This window comes from Sebastes umbrosus, chromosome 9 (assembly GCF_015220745.1).
Source record: "Sebastes umbrosus isolate fSebUmb1 chromosome 9, fSebUmb1.pri, whole genome shotgun sequence".
In the NCBI taxonomy this organism is placed as follows: Eukaryota; Metazoa; Chordata; class Actinopteri; order Perciformes; family Sebastidae; genus Sebastes; species Sebastes umbrosus.
This window is the reverse complement of record NC_051277.1, coordinates 12,660,603-12,677,796: the sequence shown is the minus strand read 5'-3', so window position 1 is coordinate 12,677,796 and position 17,194 is coordinate 12,660,603. Positions and strand designations below refer to the sequence as shown.

The 17,194-nt window shown below is 36.5% G+C and overlaps 2 protein-coding genes across 7 annotated transcripts in view; one reads left to right on the top strand and one right to left on the bottom strand.

The window, feature by feature from the left end:
- Positions 1 to 926, bottom strand: part of LOC119493793 (thiosulfate sulfurtransferase/rhodanese-like domain-containing protein 2) — a 6,107-nt gene extending 5,181 nt beyond the window's left edge. The window contains exon 1 of the mRNA XM_037779237.1: positions 751 to 926. Within this exon, the coding sequence (XP_037635165.1) occupies positions 751 to 882 (132 nt within the window). The 5' untranslated portion in view covers positions 883 to 926. The remainder of the gene's footprint in view (positions 1 to 750) is intronic.
- A 254-nt stretch (positions 927 to 1,180) lies between these two features.
- Positions 1,181 to 12,045, top strand: LOC119493791 (nuclear cap-binding protein subunit 1). 6 transcript variants are annotated; one of them, XM_037779235.1, is made up of 24 exons: positions 1,181 to 1,361; positions 3,897 to 3,985; positions 4,214 to 4,314; positions 4,403 to 4,559; positions 4,635 to 4,742; positions 5,151 to 5,272; positions 5,425 to 5,494; positions 5,780 to 5,995; positions 6,116 to 6,213; positions 6,309 to 6,372; positions 6,466 to 6,576; positions 6,974 to 7,038; positions 7,157 to 7,219; positions 7,335 to 7,409; positions 7,639 to 7,742; positions 7,861 to 7,983; positions 8,093 to 8,195; positions 8,720 to 8,813; positions 9,695 to 9,798; positions 9,961 to 10,078; positions 10,209 to 10,349; positions 11,157 to 11,270; positions 11,375 to 11,489; positions 11,534 to 12,045. In XM_037779235.1, the coding sequence occupies exons 1-23, from the start codon at positions 1,325 to 1,327 to the stop codon at positions 11,486 to 11,488; spliced, it is 2,391 nt and encodes a 796-aa protein (XP_037635163.1). In that variant the 5' UTR covers positions 1,181 to 1,324; the 3' UTR covers position 11,489; positions 11,534 to 12,045. The 6 variants fall into 6 exon arrangements, with proteins under 6 accessions (XP_037635163.1, XP_037635161.1, XP_037635162.1 ...); XM_037779233.1 differs by having other exon boundaries at positions 11,530 to 12,045; XM_037779234.1 differs by having other exon boundaries at positions 11,524 to 12,045.
- The last annotated feature ends 5,149 nt before the right edge of the window (positions 12,046 to 17,194 follow it).

Here is a 17,194-nt window from a genome sequence, read left to right as displayed (position 1 = left end):
AAAAAAAGAAAAAAACAACAACAATACATTACATATAATACATTACAATACAGGAAGCACTATAAAAAGATATAAAAAATATTAATATTAATATAAATATATACATACAATGCCTTACATATAAAGAACTATACCAGTGCCTCCACAGCTGTGATTGGTACCGTGTAGTGCTAAACATGATGTTAGACAACCGCAAGATTATGTCATTCTCAGAGTGATTAAGCCGGCATATAAATTTGTAAATGAGATTTCTTAATACAGTTTGAAAAGTATTTACGCCTGCAGACACAAACATTTCACTTGCATTGGAACATCTTGGTCTTTTGAGTAATATTCTCATTGCATCATTATATGCAACCTGAAGTCTCTGTAAACTCACATTTTTATCAATTCACTTTTTCATGATCATCAATATATAAATTAAAAAGAACTGGGGACAAAATTCCCCATTGTCTGACACCATTGCTAACCCCAAATGAGGCTGAGACACTGTTGCCCCATTTCACTTGCATGGTCTGGTGGGCATACCAGTAAGCCAGGATTCTCATAGTGTAATTGGGCACTAATATTGACTCATGTCATGTTTATGAAATTTGCCATTTATTATTATTATTTATTTATTCCTCACACAGAAGAAACAAACATGTGCACACTCAGCTATGTTTACTACTAATCTTGTAATGTGGTAATAAATAATAAGACCATACATGCAACATCAGCCAGATGTTCAATGTTCCTGCTGTCACTCACCTTCCTCCTGCATAAGCTGTAGCACCTTCTCTGTGAGGCACAAAGTTGTCTCTCCTGTTTAAGTCCATCACATGTCGAAGTGTCCAGTTCCCAGTCCATGAATTCTGAGCAATGTGCATCATTCACTGCCATGTTTATTAAAGATCTTTTAAAATATGATAGTAAAATGCTATAATGTAACTTAGTTAGCTAGGACACAGCCTTTAGCTAAGTTATAAGAAGCTATTTCTGCTTTGTAGTCTGAACATGTAGGGATAACGCATCACCAGGATATTCAATATTGATCCACTACTAGCAAACATTAAATATAAAAGTCTAAAACACGACAATATAAACATTTTAACACATCCAACTGTAAACAAACGTGCAGGCAGTGAACATCGGACGGAAGAGAACGGCGCACCTTCCGGTTGCCCCGGATGTGCTTCACTTGAGTCAGACCGCTATTATTTCACCAGCACGACTAGCAGCTAGCAGCAGCGGCCAGGCTGAATGATCTAGAAGCTCAGTATTTAGTTCAATATACACTTCCTCGTCGAGTTACCTTACATCTTTAGTGAAGCGGAGTGACAACATGTCCAGGAGACGACACAGCGACAGCGAGAATGAAGGTTAGTGAACGTTACATGTGTTTAATAACTACTAGCTAATTCAGACGCTAGGCTAACGAGTGGTGGCCAAGGCCTATAGAAGGAGGCTGGGACACGCATACGTCATAGCTCCCCGAAATTGAGCCAATCAAAACGCACGACCGCAGCTTGAGTTGCACTGCGCATGCGTTGTACTCCCTTTCTCCATGACCCGTGTCTTATCCTCCTTTCATAGGCCTTGGTGATGGCTAGCTAACGTTAGCGTGTTTTTTATTAAATCTTTTGCTTGATGCTCTCAACGCTCATGCTGATTGATTAATTATTTTATTATCACATGGTTTTACTCTTCCAAAAAGTGCAAAACATTTAATATATGTTTGATATTTGGTTTCACAATCGCGATTGAAAGCGAGCAGATTGAGCAAACTGTAACGTTAGTTAGCTGCTGGGCTAGCTGCTGTTGTTAACCAGTGTGGTGGTTAAAGCGGGGGCGGCAACCAAGTGATGTTAAAACATGTACTGATGCTATGTTTTATCCTGCATACGGTTATCTGTGATTCATTGACACAGGGCTGATTAAAAGTGCACACATTGATTAGCAGTTAAAAGGGAAAATCCACCTTTAAACTGACTTTACTTTGTACTACTTTTGAACAGCAACAACGTTTGTTAACGTTTGACTGCTATCATAGTGTTCTATGATCATAGAACACTATGACCATAGTGTCCCATAATCATAGTGTCCTTGTCCTATGATCATAGTGTCCCATAATCATAGTGTCCCATAATCATAGTGTCCTTGTCCTATGATCATAGTGTCCCATAATCATAGTGTCCTTGTCCTATGATCATAGTGTCCCATAATCATAGTGTCCCATAATCATAGTGTCCTTGTCCTATGATCATAGTGTCCCATGATCATAGTGTCCCATAATCATAGTGTCCTTGTCCTATGATCATAGTGTCCCATAATCATAGTGTCCTTGTCCTATGATCATAGTGTCCTTGTCCTATGATCATAGTGTCCCATAATCATAGTGTCCTTGTCCTATGATCATAGTCTCCTATGATCATAGTCTCCTATGATCATAGGAGACTATGATCATAGGAGACTATGATCATAGTCTCCTATGATCATAGTGTCCTATGATCATAGGAGACTATGATCATAGGAGACTATGATCATAGTCTCCTATGATCATAGTGTCCTTGTCCTATGATCATAGTCTCCTATGATCATAGTCTCCTTGTCCTATGATCATAGTGTTCTTGTCCTATGATCATAGTCTCCTTGTCCTATGATCATAGTGTTCTTGTCCTATGATCATAGTGTCCTTGTCCTATGATCATAGTCTCCTTGTCCTATGATCATAGTGTCCTTGTCCTATGATCATAGTCTCCTATGATCATAGTGTCCTTGTCCTATGATCATAGTCTCCTATGATCATATTCTCCTATGATCATAGTGTCCTTGTCCTATGATCATAGTCTCCTATGATCATAGTGTCCTTGTCCTATGATCATAGTGTTCTTGTCCTATGATCATAGTGTCCTATGATATGGGATATGCAAGGAAAGGCAAGGCAGCTTTATTTGTAGAGCACATTTCAGCAACAGGGCAATTTAAAGTGCTTTACATAAACATTCAAGAATATTGCGACAAAGTGCAAAAGAACATTAAGACATAATTAAAACAGTTATAAAAACATAAAAAAACATTAAAGATTAGAAATCAAATCAAAACAAGCTCAAAATAAAAGCTAGGATAGAAGCTAAAATAGAATATAACACACAAGAGTAAAAGCTGTACCTAGCTATATGGCATCATCACTATATTGACTTTCTCTACTATTCAATTTAAAGTAAACGTGGAGGACTCACAATAGACAGATACAAAAATAAAAAAAACAATAGTCTAAATCAATGCAATAGAGACTGAGATATCCAGGCTTTTAGTCCCTACCCTAGTATGGGTCAAGCACCCAAAACACTGAATCAAACATTTAAATTTGAATTTATCGATAGGATAGCCCCTTTACATGTAGCATCTCCTTTTCAAGGGAGTCCTATAGACACAACTGCAAAATTATAAAACACATACAGACAAAACAGCAGTACATAACATACACTACAAATACACAGATACAGACATACTGCAGAATACAGCATAAAGAACAACTGAAGCATTGTGTCTTAAGTTTGATTGAAGGAATGTACAAATTTCAAAGCATGAACAGTTTGATTCAAGATGAGAAAGTAAAGATGTCCCGAAGTAGTGGAAAGAGGTAATAGATCTCAGAGAAAGAGGAAGATTATTTCCCGTAATGTGGCTTAATAGCATCTTCTTGTTAATAATAAAGGATTTGGTGAAGTACCACTGTAGTTAAAATAAACAATTTAAAACTGGGCTGTATACTGTTGCACGCATTTCATGTGTTAATTCTGTTTTAGGGTGGATTTGTCCATCAAGGCTGCCCTTGAGTTATTCTCCCAGCTGATGTTTCTCATTCCTCTCACTCCCTCTCTGATTATTTTGTTACTCTTTTACTCTTCCAGGAGGTCAGGCACATAAAAGGAGGAGGACGTCGGAGCCCATTGAAATTGAAGACCGCCTGGAGTCACTGATATGTCGTGTGGGGGAGAAGGTAAAGAGTCAACTCTTGTAATTCTTGAACTAGCGGGACTGTGGATATACAGTACAAGCTGTTGTTATGATACGTACATGAAGCAAAGCAGCGTTTACTGACCATTTTCACACCATTCTCAATCACCACTTAGATAGAGCACTTTGTTACTTTTTGATGGTGTTTTCTGAAATTCAAAATATCATAGTTCAGCAAAAACAAACTAAACTGCTTCATTTTTCTTTACAGAGTACATCGTCTCTGGAGAGCAACTTGGAGGGCCTCGCAGGCGTGTTGGAGGCCGACCTTCCAAACTACAAAAACAAAATCCTGCGCATTTTATGTTCTGTGTAAGTTCATACCAGTTCTTACCCTTTTACTGTTGAAATGATAACTGTTTGCGTGGTTGTTTTTCACTGAGTTATCTTTTATTCACAGCGCCCGCATCCTACCTGAGAAGATGACTGTGTATACAACTTTAGTTGGCCTCCTGAACGCCAGGAACTACAACTTTGGGGGCGAGTTTGTGGAGGCCATGATCAGACAACTCAAGGAGACATTGAAAAACAACTTGTACCATGAAGCTGTTCACTTGGTAAGCACACTTCTTATTAGCACCTAAAGTTATGCTTACGTCACTCTTTTTTAACATCGTGTCTTCATTTTTTAGGTGCGTTTTCTGTCTGACTTGGTCAACTGCCATGTGATTGCTGCTCCTTCAATGGTGGCCATGTTCGAAAACTTTGTCAGTGTTACTCAAGAGGAAGATGTACCACAGGTAGGTAGAAGGTTGCGTCGGAGTGATCATGCCATTTTGTTTACTACACTTAAGAAATAAAAGAATCAGTGAACTTCACTTATTATTTGTGAATCAAGTCATGGCACTAGTAAAGGATACTGTAGGTTGAAAGAGTCAAAACAAAGGGCAACTACAATGATACTACAATGTTTTGAAGCTATTTTCATAACACAAATATGTTTACACCTCCTAACTCCTCCTAAAATTTCACTTCGGAGTTACAAATTTATAGTTAAACTCCTGATATTTCGAGTTTACTGCCAAAAGCATCTAACTGATAAAACCAGCTCACTTTAAATTTGAGTGAAAATGTTCAATGTCCTGGTTAATGTTGAGGTTGAAGTGAGGAGTATGTGATTTTCTAAGCGGTCTTGTTTGCGTCCTCAGGTTCGGTCGGACTGGTTTGTGTACGTGGTGCTGTCCTGTCTGCCCTGGGTCGGTAAGGAGCTTTACGAGAAGAAGGATGTTGAGATGGACCGTCTTCTCAGCCAGATCGAAGGCTACCTCAAGTAAGATGTCTGCTAGTTCTGTTTGTAATCTTGCTCATATGTCTCGGCTCTTGTCTGATAGCTATTTTTCTCTTCTTTTTTTTGCTGACATTCTTGTTATTTGTTATATCAATGAGCTCTTTCTTAATGTCACACTTCTCTATCATTTCTAGGGGGCGAGTAAAGACACACGTCCCCATGCTGCAGGTGTGGACAGCAGAGAAGCCCCACCCACAAGAGGAGGTGAGAGACGGATGGAAGAATCACTTCCTTCACTTTCAATGACATTGTAGAAGTGCAAGCTGATTGTAGACTTCACTTTACTTTGTAATATGTATTGTTATATATATTTATATTGGATGCAGACAGGCGACAGACTAACGGTGAATAAAGCAGCCGTGGTCGTTGTCGGCTGAGATCTTTCTTCTTGTAATTGAAAAAGACTTCATGGCCTTTTGCTTGCCGTTTGTGTCAGTTTCTTAGGACACTGTTAAATTTGGACTCCCTGTCTCCCTGTCCTTTCCTCAGTACCTGGACTGCCTTTGGGCCCAGATTCAGAAGCTAAAGAAAGACCGCTGGCAGGAGCGCCACATCCTTCGTCCTTACATCGCCTTCGACAGCGTGCTGTGTGAGGCCCTGCAACACAACCTGCCCCCGTTCACCCCACCGGGCCACATGCCCGACGGCCAGTACCCCATGCCTCGGATCGTCTTCCGCATGTTCGACTACACCGATGCCCCAGAGGTACATTACAGCTCGGCTTTGAAAAACAACATGTTACTGGTTTACCCTCTTGTTGTAAACATGAATTGATTTAGGTGTATAATCTATTGTACTACAAACTGTTGTCCTCTTTATCGTTAGGGTCCCGTTATGCCCGGCAGCCATTCTGTGGAGAGATATGTCATAGAAGAAAACCTGCACTGTATCATCAAGACTCACTGGAAAGAGAGGAAAACATGGTGGGAAACAGGAGTCATCGTGTTTCTGTCTGAATATGCAACACCAACCGACTCAAATGTTTTAACGCTTCTGATTTTTCTTTTTTACCTTTTAGTGCTGCCCAGTTACTTAGCTATCCAGGGAAAAATAAGATCCCGCTCAACTATCACATCGTGGAGGTACACAGTTTTTTTTTTTTTTACAGGCTATGTGCTGAGAAATAAGATAAAAAATTAAAGGCTGATTTAGAATATTTCTGTTTCTTTTTTCAGGTGATCTTTGGAGAACTCTTCCAGCTGCCAACTGCGCCTCACATCGACGTCATGTACACCACGCTGCTTATTGAACTGTGCAAACTGCAGCCAGGATCGTTGCCACAAGTTGTATCCTTGATTCTTTGCGTCACTGAGGTTTATATTATATTCCGACAACCCCAGTAATTTCTGAAATCTCTTCAGAACCTGATTTTAGGATTCATGGTGTCTGAGTGAAGTGTCTCAAGCTCGAGACGGTGTCAGTGATGGAGTGAATAAAATATATGATGCAGTATTGATCACAGGATTATCTTGATGTTTATATATTAAGATGTTTACTAAAGTACTCAAAAACACACAACCAAAGGTTAAACATATTATCATTGAGCCAAATGTGTTTCTTATTTGTTTATGACTATAATTACATTAAACAAGTTATATTTAGGAGTTTTAAAGAACTCAGGTACAAGAAGAACAAATATTTCTCCACTTTAAAAGAGACTTTTCCTGAACTCCTGCCTGTTAGTTGGCCCAAGCCACAGAGATGCTGTACATGAGACTGGACACCATGAACACCAGCTGCATAGACCGGTAAATAAACTACACATTTACTTTCACTGGATGAATGAAAAACTGAAGTTAGTTGTTGGTTAGTCTTAGATTTAACACTGTTCATCCCTTCTCTCTACATTTCCTTTTTTATTTCCAGACTAATCAACTGGTTCTCTCATCATTTGAGCAACTTCCAGTTCCGATGGAGCTGGGATGACTGGTGAGTGATACTTTGATGGACAGAGAGAGCTTTTATTGAAGCTATTTATTGTTTTAAATTGGCAAAAAAACACTACACAGTGAGATGACCGTATGATCGTGTGTCCTCCGTAAAGGTCTGACTGCTTGACAGTGGATCTAGAGAAGCCCAAGCCCAAGTTTGTCAAAGAGGTGCTGGAGAAGAGTATGAGGTATTAAAGCATCATTCACATCTTTTCTACGCGTTTAAATGCTTTTAAATGTGAATTTTCCTTCTCTGTCATTAAGGTGAAGTGAATTTAAAAGCTGTGTTTTCTGTAATTAGAAGTTGAATATTACTCGATTTATCAATTTGTCTTCAAAAAAAAAAATTCTTTGATCCTTTAATCTGGAAAGTGTCTCCTTGAACTAAAGTCGTCGGTTTGCCGCTTGTCCCTGCAGACTTTCATACCACCAGCGGATAGTGGATATTGTCCCTGCAACCTTCTCAGCTCTCATCCCAGCTGAACCCATCTTTACTTACAAATACGAAGACGAGAGCAGTAGTAAGAACACTTATACTTCCTCTGTCAGCCTCGAATGGTTTCACGGATCTCTCTGTAACTAGCATATACTGTAAGTTTAGACATGAGCACCTGACAAAATGTCTCTCCTGCCTCACAGCTTCGCTACCAGGTCACCCAGCATCCATCACTGTTGGAAACGCCATTAAGAACCGAGCGTCCAACGAAGAGATCCTGGCCATCCTCAAAGAGGTGCCCAACCCCAACCAAGAAGATGATGATGGTCAGTTTCTTATTCTATTTTGCTTCATTTTTATTTCTTATTCATAGGTAGTTTTCATGTTTTTTCTGTGCACTCTGTAAAAAAAAATATGTCCTTTCGCTCCTTCCAGACGAGGCAGAGAGCTTCAACCCTCTGAAGATCGACGTGTTCCTGCAGACTCTGCTCCATCTGGCGGCCAAATCCTTCAGCCACTCCTTCAGCGCTCTCGGGAAGTAAGTTTACCCGCCATGAAAACTAACCACATTTACTTTGCTTTCAAACCCTTTTGTTTTACCAGTTTCAAATTTATTTGTTAAATTAAAGGCACAAGAAGTAGGATTTTCCTAAAAAACAATGTATAAACTTGTACAAAAATAATCAATCAACACTTCTGACCCTCTAGGAGTGTGGTGTGTGTGTGTGTGTGTGTGTGTAACTGCAAAGACCCTGCAGCCCTGTGCCTGGATTTTCTCTTTTCTTTTCATTTTGTTGTGTTCGGGACGCTTCTGGGCGTCAACCTCTATAAAAGCGTAGCAACCAGGTGCCAGATCGTAAGCACGCATCCAATAGGAAGCTACGAAATTGTATTAAGTGCTAAAATAAAATGAAAACTGCTTAAAATATCTAAATAAACTCTATAAAAGTTCCCCAACAGGATCCAGCAGTTGTATGCTGCTAACCATGAGTATAATGACGATGAAGTTTTGTATTGATTGAATCCATCCCTGCTGGCCTCACCTGCTTCTGATTCCTCCAGGTTCCATGAAATCCTGAAGGCCCTGACAGACACCGACGAGGGCAAGCTGCACATCCTCAAGGTGGTTTATGACGTGTGGAAGAATCACCCGCAGGTACAAACAAACAACAAAAAACAAACAAACCCTTCATTTAGATAGAAAAAAAAGGTTTGTCATTCAGTGACAGAGAGTTACAATGTGGATGTTTCATATATAAAAAAGTGGGTTTTAAAGGGACTGTTTGTAACTTTCTAAGCATATAAATGTACCGGGTCGGGACTCATGCGAGTACGCGCGATGCTAGCGCGCTCGCATATGCACGCTCGCGTGTGGCCGGCGTCCGCGCTCCTCTCCCTGCTTGCCTTCACTCAGACAGCGCGCGCGTACTCGCTCCACCTCTAGACGTGAACGCGCGCTCACTCCAAACTGCAGAAGAGTTAGTTTAGCTCTGAGAATATCTAGTGAATGTTCAGTGGATGTTTGTGCAGAAATAAATGCTGCAGCTTCACCAGACCAAAGGAGGTTTGCCGTGTCTTGTGAAGTGACGGAGCTCTGCAACGAGTTACGTTGTTTTCTCGTTACCGACCGGGTGCCGGTGTCTCCCTGTTCACTCCGGCTGCGGGCGGAGGGAGACGAGTTTCTCGCTGCAGAGCCCCGCTGCCTCAGCACAGGCTGAGGCAGGAGAAGCAAACACAGTATCAGCATTGATTCATGGAGAGACCTTCGTCAGCTAACATTACTGCCAAGCAGGTGAAATATAGAGTGATATTGTGGTTTTAGCTGACGTGTGTCGCCTCACTGTGTTGATCGATGCTCGTTCATGTCTATTTAGAGCGAGCAGGCGCGAGCCCGACGCTGACTTTCGTTGATTTCACGGCCACAGGTGTCGCTGTTAAGAAGCATTTCTGAAAGTTACAAATAGTCCCTTTAAATGTAGTGACCTGTATGTGGAGTTTGGTTAACATAACGTTAATAATGTCTTTGCTGCATTATAGATGATCGCAGTGTTGGTGGACAAAATGATCCGGACACAGATCGTGGACTGCGCTGCTGTGGCCAACTGGCTCTTCTCTCAGGATATGGTTCATGAGTTCACCAGGTGGGATGAGACACATGATCACATTTAACATGGGGAGGCACTCCACACAGGTTTTATCATGCAGCCTAGACATAAAAGCTGATGCTCCGTTTTCTGCATTATTTTTTTTGTTTTCTCTTTGCCTGCTTCTGTAAATAAACAACTTCTCCTATCCTTATCTAGACTTTTCGTTTGGGAGATTCTGCACTCGACCATCCGAAAGATGAACAAACACGTCCAGAAGATCCAGCAGGAGTTGGAGGAGGCCAAGGACAAACTGGAGAAACAGCAGCATAAGAGGGTAACTTTATCCATCATCACATTATGTCTATGATGTCAGTCACTTTTACATCGATTTGAAAATGATGAACATTAAGTGAATGAGTTGGTTAAAGTAGGAGGGGTTGATGTTTGTGTTTGTTCACCAACAGAGGGACAGCGGGGACGACGAGGACATGGACAAGAACAGCGAGGATGAGGAGGGTCAGTTGGAGGAGCAGATCGAGAGGCTACAGGAGAAGGTGGAGTCGGCTCAGAGCGAACAGAAGAACCTCTTCCTCGTCATCTTCCAGGTACTGAAGGCCGTCAAGGAATTCTAACTCTTAGACATCAGGATTTTACACGTTTTCAGCAGTTAAGCAAATCTTGCAGGTGAAGGTGAAGAGCGGATGTCCCTCAGCTGTTACCAAAGTGCCCTTGAACAACTTCAACTCAATCAGTGAAGGCTGTTGTGGTTCTGAGCAGATCCCACGTGGGAATATGTGGAAGATCATCAAAGAAAGTGGATAGAAACGTACATGAATTCGCATTTTCTTTTGGCAATTTTCTGGAAATTTGACAAAAAATTGCGCTATTTTTGGATGGAAATGTACAGTGGCATATGAGGGCCATTGTAAGTAGGAGGAGGGAGATAATATTCCAAGAACAAACTCTGAGATTAAATTTGTAATTTAACGAGAAAAAAATACTCTATTTTAGCCCAAAATCACCATATTATCGTAAGCAACCAGATTTTGAAGACATTGCTGTGAATTGGGCTAATTTGAGTTTTTTGTCTTGTAGATTTTTTTTCTTCTCGTATCACTTGTACCACTTTAATCTCAGAGAATATCCAAGTTTTTTGTAGTAAATTTATGACTTAAATCCTGGAAATTCTGATCTATTCTCAAATATTAACCCCTCCCCCGGCTCCGTAATTATTTAATTTTTTTACCTACAATACCCCCTAATACGCCGTTGTAGAAACGTGATTATAGACAAGAGTCTAACTTTATAATTCAGGCTAAAAGGATAGACATGATTACATATACAATCCCTGTTTAGTGAAGCTTTAACATCCGTTTATGTGCCTTTTTTAAATGTAGTTTTTCCTCCCACAGCGTTTCATCATGTTGTTGACGGAGCATCTGGTTCGCTGTGAGACGGGCAGCGTCGACATCACCACGCCCTGGTACAAGAACTGTATCGAGCGGCTGCAGCAGGTCTTCCTCATGGTAAAACATTCTCACACACACACACACACACACACACACACACACTGCAGTAACACGTTGTGTGTATTCTCTTGATAACGTGATGCATCTCCTTCGTTCTGCAGCACCATGTGACCATCCAGCAGTACATGGGAACCCTGGAGAACCTGCTGTTCACCGCAGAGCTCGACCCCCACATCCTGGCCGTGTACCAGCAGTTCTGTGCCCTCCAGCTCTGAGACACACACGCACACACACGCACACACACGCATACACACACACACACACACACACATACACACACACACACACACACTGACACATGTAATTGGATGAAATGTGTACTTGTGTTCACACAGTACCTGTGCTAAACCGACACATTAGAAACTACCAGCTCTTGCATCAAGAATCTCCTCATTACAGGTTTTTTTTTTATTAACGTCTGTTTTGTGTTCGGTGCCATTCAACATGTTAGTTTTGTGCGACTACAACGGAGGACGTCTTTCAATGTAGGAATTCAAACAAGAGTTTGACAAATCCTCATGTCATTAATTTGCCGTAGTGTTGTTCATTTTACTTTTTGCTTGGTTTTCAATTCTGTTCATTTTTACATCCTGCTCGTATTCTTATGAATGGGTCTTTTTAAAACTGTCTGAGTCCAGACGGAGGTGGAGAAATGATCATAGGAAACGAGGTTTCAGGTCGGCTCTGACTGATTCTGAATCCAGAGAGCGCTCTACTTTTTTATATTTGTTTTATGTGGAATTGGAAAATAATTAAAACTCTCCAGAGTCTTTATCCGCCTGCTTGTTTGTGTCATTTTCTGCCACTTGACCATCTCCCAGTGGAATCGAGATAATCTAAAAAGAAATGCGTTGCTAATTTTTTTAAGTCACTTTGGACATCATGGGGGAAAAAGCTGTACAGGAATTTGTGCTGGTGGCGATGGTTCAGTGATAAAAACACGATAAGCTACATTGTTCAGGTCAGTGCTGTTGTTTTCTCTTCCTTAATAACAAAAGAAAATTATTGAGAGTCAAATCAGGCTGCAACTGCAAATTAATCTAGCAACATTTTTAAATGATTTAGTCTGTAACATCATGACAATAACAATCTCATATTCCCTTTATGATTTACCAGAGCATTACGTTTAGGGCTGACCTGATTGCTTCGACCCTCGCCATGTTAATCGACTTCCAAATCAGTATTTGAATGCTTTGTTTTTTTTTATGTAAATATGTATTAATATTGTATAAATCCAAAAATAGCCCATAAATTAAGGAATAATCCCACAACTTTAGTCATTATTTATATTCAACATTAATTATTAGTTCTCTGGGTGAAATGTTGAAATCACCCACAAACAGCTTATAGGAGTGTAAACGTGTCTATATGAAAAAGCATGCCACTAGTAAGGATAGGTGTAGCGTTAAATCTTAATTTTAAGCATCATGTTACCTCTGTTTTACATTAATATATATATATATATATATATTAATAAATTGAAACATTTCTTGATAGTATAGTATGTCAAAAAATGTCATGAAAAAAAGTCAAAGTATGGTATGTCAAAAAATTTCATGAAAAACATTTATTGTATAATAAGTTGAAACATTTCTTGAAGAAAAGTCAAAGTATAGTATGTCAAAAGATTTCATGAAAAACATTTATTTTATAATAAGTTGAAAAATTTCTTGAAAAAAAGTCAAAGTATAGTATGTCGAAAAATTTCATGAAAAAAAGTCAAAGTATAGTATATCAAAACATTTCATGAAAAAAAAATATTTTATAATAAGTTGAAAAATTTCTTGAAAAAAGTCAAAGTATAGAATGTCAAAAATATTTCATGAAAAAAGTCAAAGTATAGTATGTAAAAAAAATTCATGAAAAAAAATAAAAGTATAGTATGTCAAAACATTTCTTGAGAAAAGTCAAAATATAGTATGTCGGAAAATTTCTTGAAAAAAGTCAAAGTATAGTATGTCAAGAAATTTCATGAAAAACATTTATTTTATAATAAGTTGAAAAATGTCTTGAAAAAAGTCAAAGTATAGTATGTCAAAAAATTTCATGAAAAAAAGTCAAAGTATAGTATGTCGAAAAATTTCATAATAAAAAAGTCAAAGTATAGTATGTCGAAAAATTTCATGAAAAAAAGTCAAAGTATAGTATGTCAAAAAATTTCATGAAAAACATTTATTTTATAATAAGTTGAAAAATTTCTTGAAAAAATTCAAAGTATAGTATGTCAAAAAATTTTATGAAAAAAAGTCAAAGTATAGTATGTCAAAACTTCATGAAAAACATTTATTTTAGAATAAGTTGAAAAATTTCTTGAAAAAAGTTAGGGTTAGGGTTAGGGTTAGGGTTAGGGGTTAGGGTTAGGGTTAGGGTGTTAGGGTTAGGGTTAGGGTTAGGGGTTAGGGTTAGGGTTAGGGTTAGGGGCTAGGGCTAGGGTTAGCGGGGGTTAGGGTTAGGGTTAGGGTTAGGGGTTAGGGTTAGGGTTAGGGGTTAAGGTTAGGGTTAGGGGGGTTAGGGTTAGGACTTTTTTTTCGGACATTGTTTTTCAGACTTTTTTTTCAGACTAGGGTTAGGGTTAGGGTTAGGGTTAAGATCTTTTTTTTCAGACTTTTTTTCTGATTTTGTTTTCAGACTTTTTTTTCGGACATTTTTTCCAGACTTTTTTCAGATCTTTTTTCAGATGTTTTTTTCAGACTTTTTTTTCAGACTTTTTTCAGATCTTTTTTCCAGAATTTTTTTTAGGACTTTTTTTTCAGACATTTTTTTCAGACTTTTTTTTTAGATCTTTTTGTCAGACTTTTTTTTCAGACTTTTTTCAGATCTTTTTTTTCATACTTTTTTTTCGGACATTGTTTTTCAGACTTTTTTTTTAGATCTTTTTTTCAGACTTTTTTTTCAGACTTTTTTCAGATCTTTTTTCCAGACTTTTTTTTCGGACTTTTTTTTCAGACTTTTTTTTCAGACATTTTTTTCAGACTTTTTTTCAGACTTTTTTTTCGGACATTTTTTTCAGACTTTTTTTTTCAGACTTTTTTCAGATCTTTTTTCCAGACTTTTTTTTCGGACATTGTTTTTCAGACTTTTTTTTTTTAGCTTTTGTTCAGACTTTTTTTTCAGACTTTTTTTTTTAGTCATTTTTAAGAAATCTTTTTTTTCAGACTTTTTTCAGATCTTTTTTTTCATATTTTTTTTTCGGACATTGTTTTCAGACTTTTTTTCAGACTTTTTTTTCGGACATTTTTTCTGATTTTTTTTTCAGACTTTTTTTTCGGACATTTTTTTCAGATATTTTTTTCAGACTTTTTTTTCAGATCTTTTTTCCAGAATTTTTTTTCGGACTTTTTTTTCAGACATTTTTTTCAGACTTTTTTTCAGACTTTTTTTTCGGACATTTTTTCTGATTTTTTTTTCAGACTTTTTTTTCGGACATTTTTTTCAGACTTTTTTTTCAGATCTTTTTTCCAGAATTTTTTTTTGGACTTTTTTTTCAGACTTTTTACAGGTCTTTTTTTCAGACTTTTTTTTCGGACATTGTTTTTCAGACTTTTTTCAGATCTTTTTTCCAGACTTTTTTTTCAGACTTTTTTCAAATCTTTTTTCCAGACATTTTTTTCAGACATTTTTTTCAGACTTTTTTTCAGACTTTTTTTTCGGATATTTTTTCTGATTTTTTTTTCAGACTTTTTTTTCGGACATTTTTTTCGGACATTGTTTTTCAGACTTTTTTCAGATCTTTTTTCCAGACTTTTTTTTCAGACTTTTTTCAAATCTTTTTTCCAGACTTTTTTTTCAGATCTTTTTTTCAGACATTTTTTTCAGACATTTTTTTCAGACTTTTTTTCAGACTTTTTTTTCGGACATTTTTTCTGATTTTTTTTTCAGACTTTTTTTTCGGACATTTTTTTCAGACTTTTTTTCAGAATTTTTTTCAGACATTTTTTTCAGACGTTTTTTTCAGACTTTTTTTTCAGACATTTTTTTCAGAATTTTTTTCAGACTTTTTTTTCGGACATTTTTTTCGGACATTTTTTTCAGACTTTTTTTTCGGACTTTTTCTTCAGACTTTTTTTTCGGACATGTTTTTCAGACTTTTTTTTCGGACATTGTTTTTCAGATCTTTTTTCCAGACTTTGTTTTCGGACATTTTTTTCAGACTTTTTTTTCAGACTTTTTTCAGATCTTTTTTCCAGACTTTTTTTTCGGACATTGTTTTTCAGACTTTTTTTTTTTATCTTTTTTTCAGACTTTTTTTCTGATTTTGTTTTCAGACTTTTTTTTCGGACATTTTTTTCAGACTCTTTTTTCAGATCTTTTTTTCATACTTTTTTTTCAGACATTTTTTTCGGACATTTTTTTCAGACTTTTTTTTCAGACTTTTTACAGGTCTTTTTTTCAGACTTTTTTTTCGGACATTGTTTTTCAGACTTTTTTCAGATCTTTTTTCAGATCTTTTTTTCATACTTTTTTTTCAGACTTTTTTTTCGGACATTTTTCTGATTTTTTTTTCATACTTTTTTTCAGACTTTTTTCCAGACTTTTTTTTCAGACTTTTTCATCAAACTTTTTACAGATCTTTTTTTCAGACTTTTTTTTCAGACTTTTTTCAGATCTTTTTTTCGGACATTGTTTTTCAGACTTTTTTCAGATCTTTTTTTCATACTTTTTTTTCAGACTTTTTTTTCGGACATTTTTCTGATTTTTTTTTCATACTTTTTTTCAGACTTTTTTCCAGACTTTTTTTTCAGACTTTTTCATCAAACTTTTTACAGATCTTTTTTTCTGACTTTTTTTTCAGACTTTTTTCAGATCTTTTTTTCAGACTTTTTTTTCAGACTTTTTTTTCGGACATTGTTTTTCAGACTTTTTTTTTTTTATCTTTTTTTCAGACTTTTTTTTCAGACTTTTTTATCGGACATTTTTTCAGACTTTTTTTTTAGATCTTTTTTTCAGACTTTTTCTTTAGACATTTTTCCTATCTTTTTTTCAGACATTTTTCATATCTTTTTTTTCAGATATGAAAAAAAAGAAACTTTTTTTTCCAACTTTTGTTTTCGGCAATTTTTTCAGATCTTTTTTTCAGATCTTTTTTTTAAAACTTTTTTTTTAGTCATTTTTTTCGGACATTTTTTTCGGACATTGTTTTTCAGACTTTTTTCAGATCTTTTTTCCAGACTTTTTTTTCAGACTTTTTTCAAATCTTTTTTCCAGACTTTTTTTTCAGATCTTTTTTTCAGACATTTTTTTCAGACATTTTTTTCAGACTTTTTTTCAGACTTTTTTTTCGGACATTTTTTTCAGACTTTTTTTCAGAATTTTTTTCAGACATTTTTTTCAGACGTTTTTTTCAGACTTTTTTTTCAGACATTTTTTTCAGAATTTTTTTCAGACTTTTTTTTCGGACATTTTTTTCGGACATTTTTTTCAGACTTTTTTTTCGGACTTTTTCTTCAGACTTTTTTTTCGGACATGTTTTTCAGACTTTTTTTTCGGACATTGTTTTTCAGATCTTTTTTCCAGACTTTGTTTTCGGACATTTTTTTCAGACTTTTTTTTCAGACTTTTTTCAGATCTTTTTTCCAGACTTTTTTTTCGGACATTGTTTTTCAGACTTTTTTTTTTTATCTTTTTTTAAGAATTTTTTTCTGATTTTGTTTTCAGACTTTTTTTTCGGACATTTTTTTCAGACTCTTTTTTCAGATCTTTTTTTCATACTTTTTTTTCAGACATTTTTTTCGGACATTTTTTTCAGACTTTTTTTTCAGACTTTTTACAGGTCTTTTTTTCAGACTTTTTTTTCGGACATTGTTTTTCAGACTTTTTTCAGATCTTTTTTTCATACTTTTTTTTCAGACTTTTTTTTCGGACATTTTTCTGATTTTTTTTTCATACTTTTTTTCAGACTTTTTTCCAGACTTTTTTTTCAG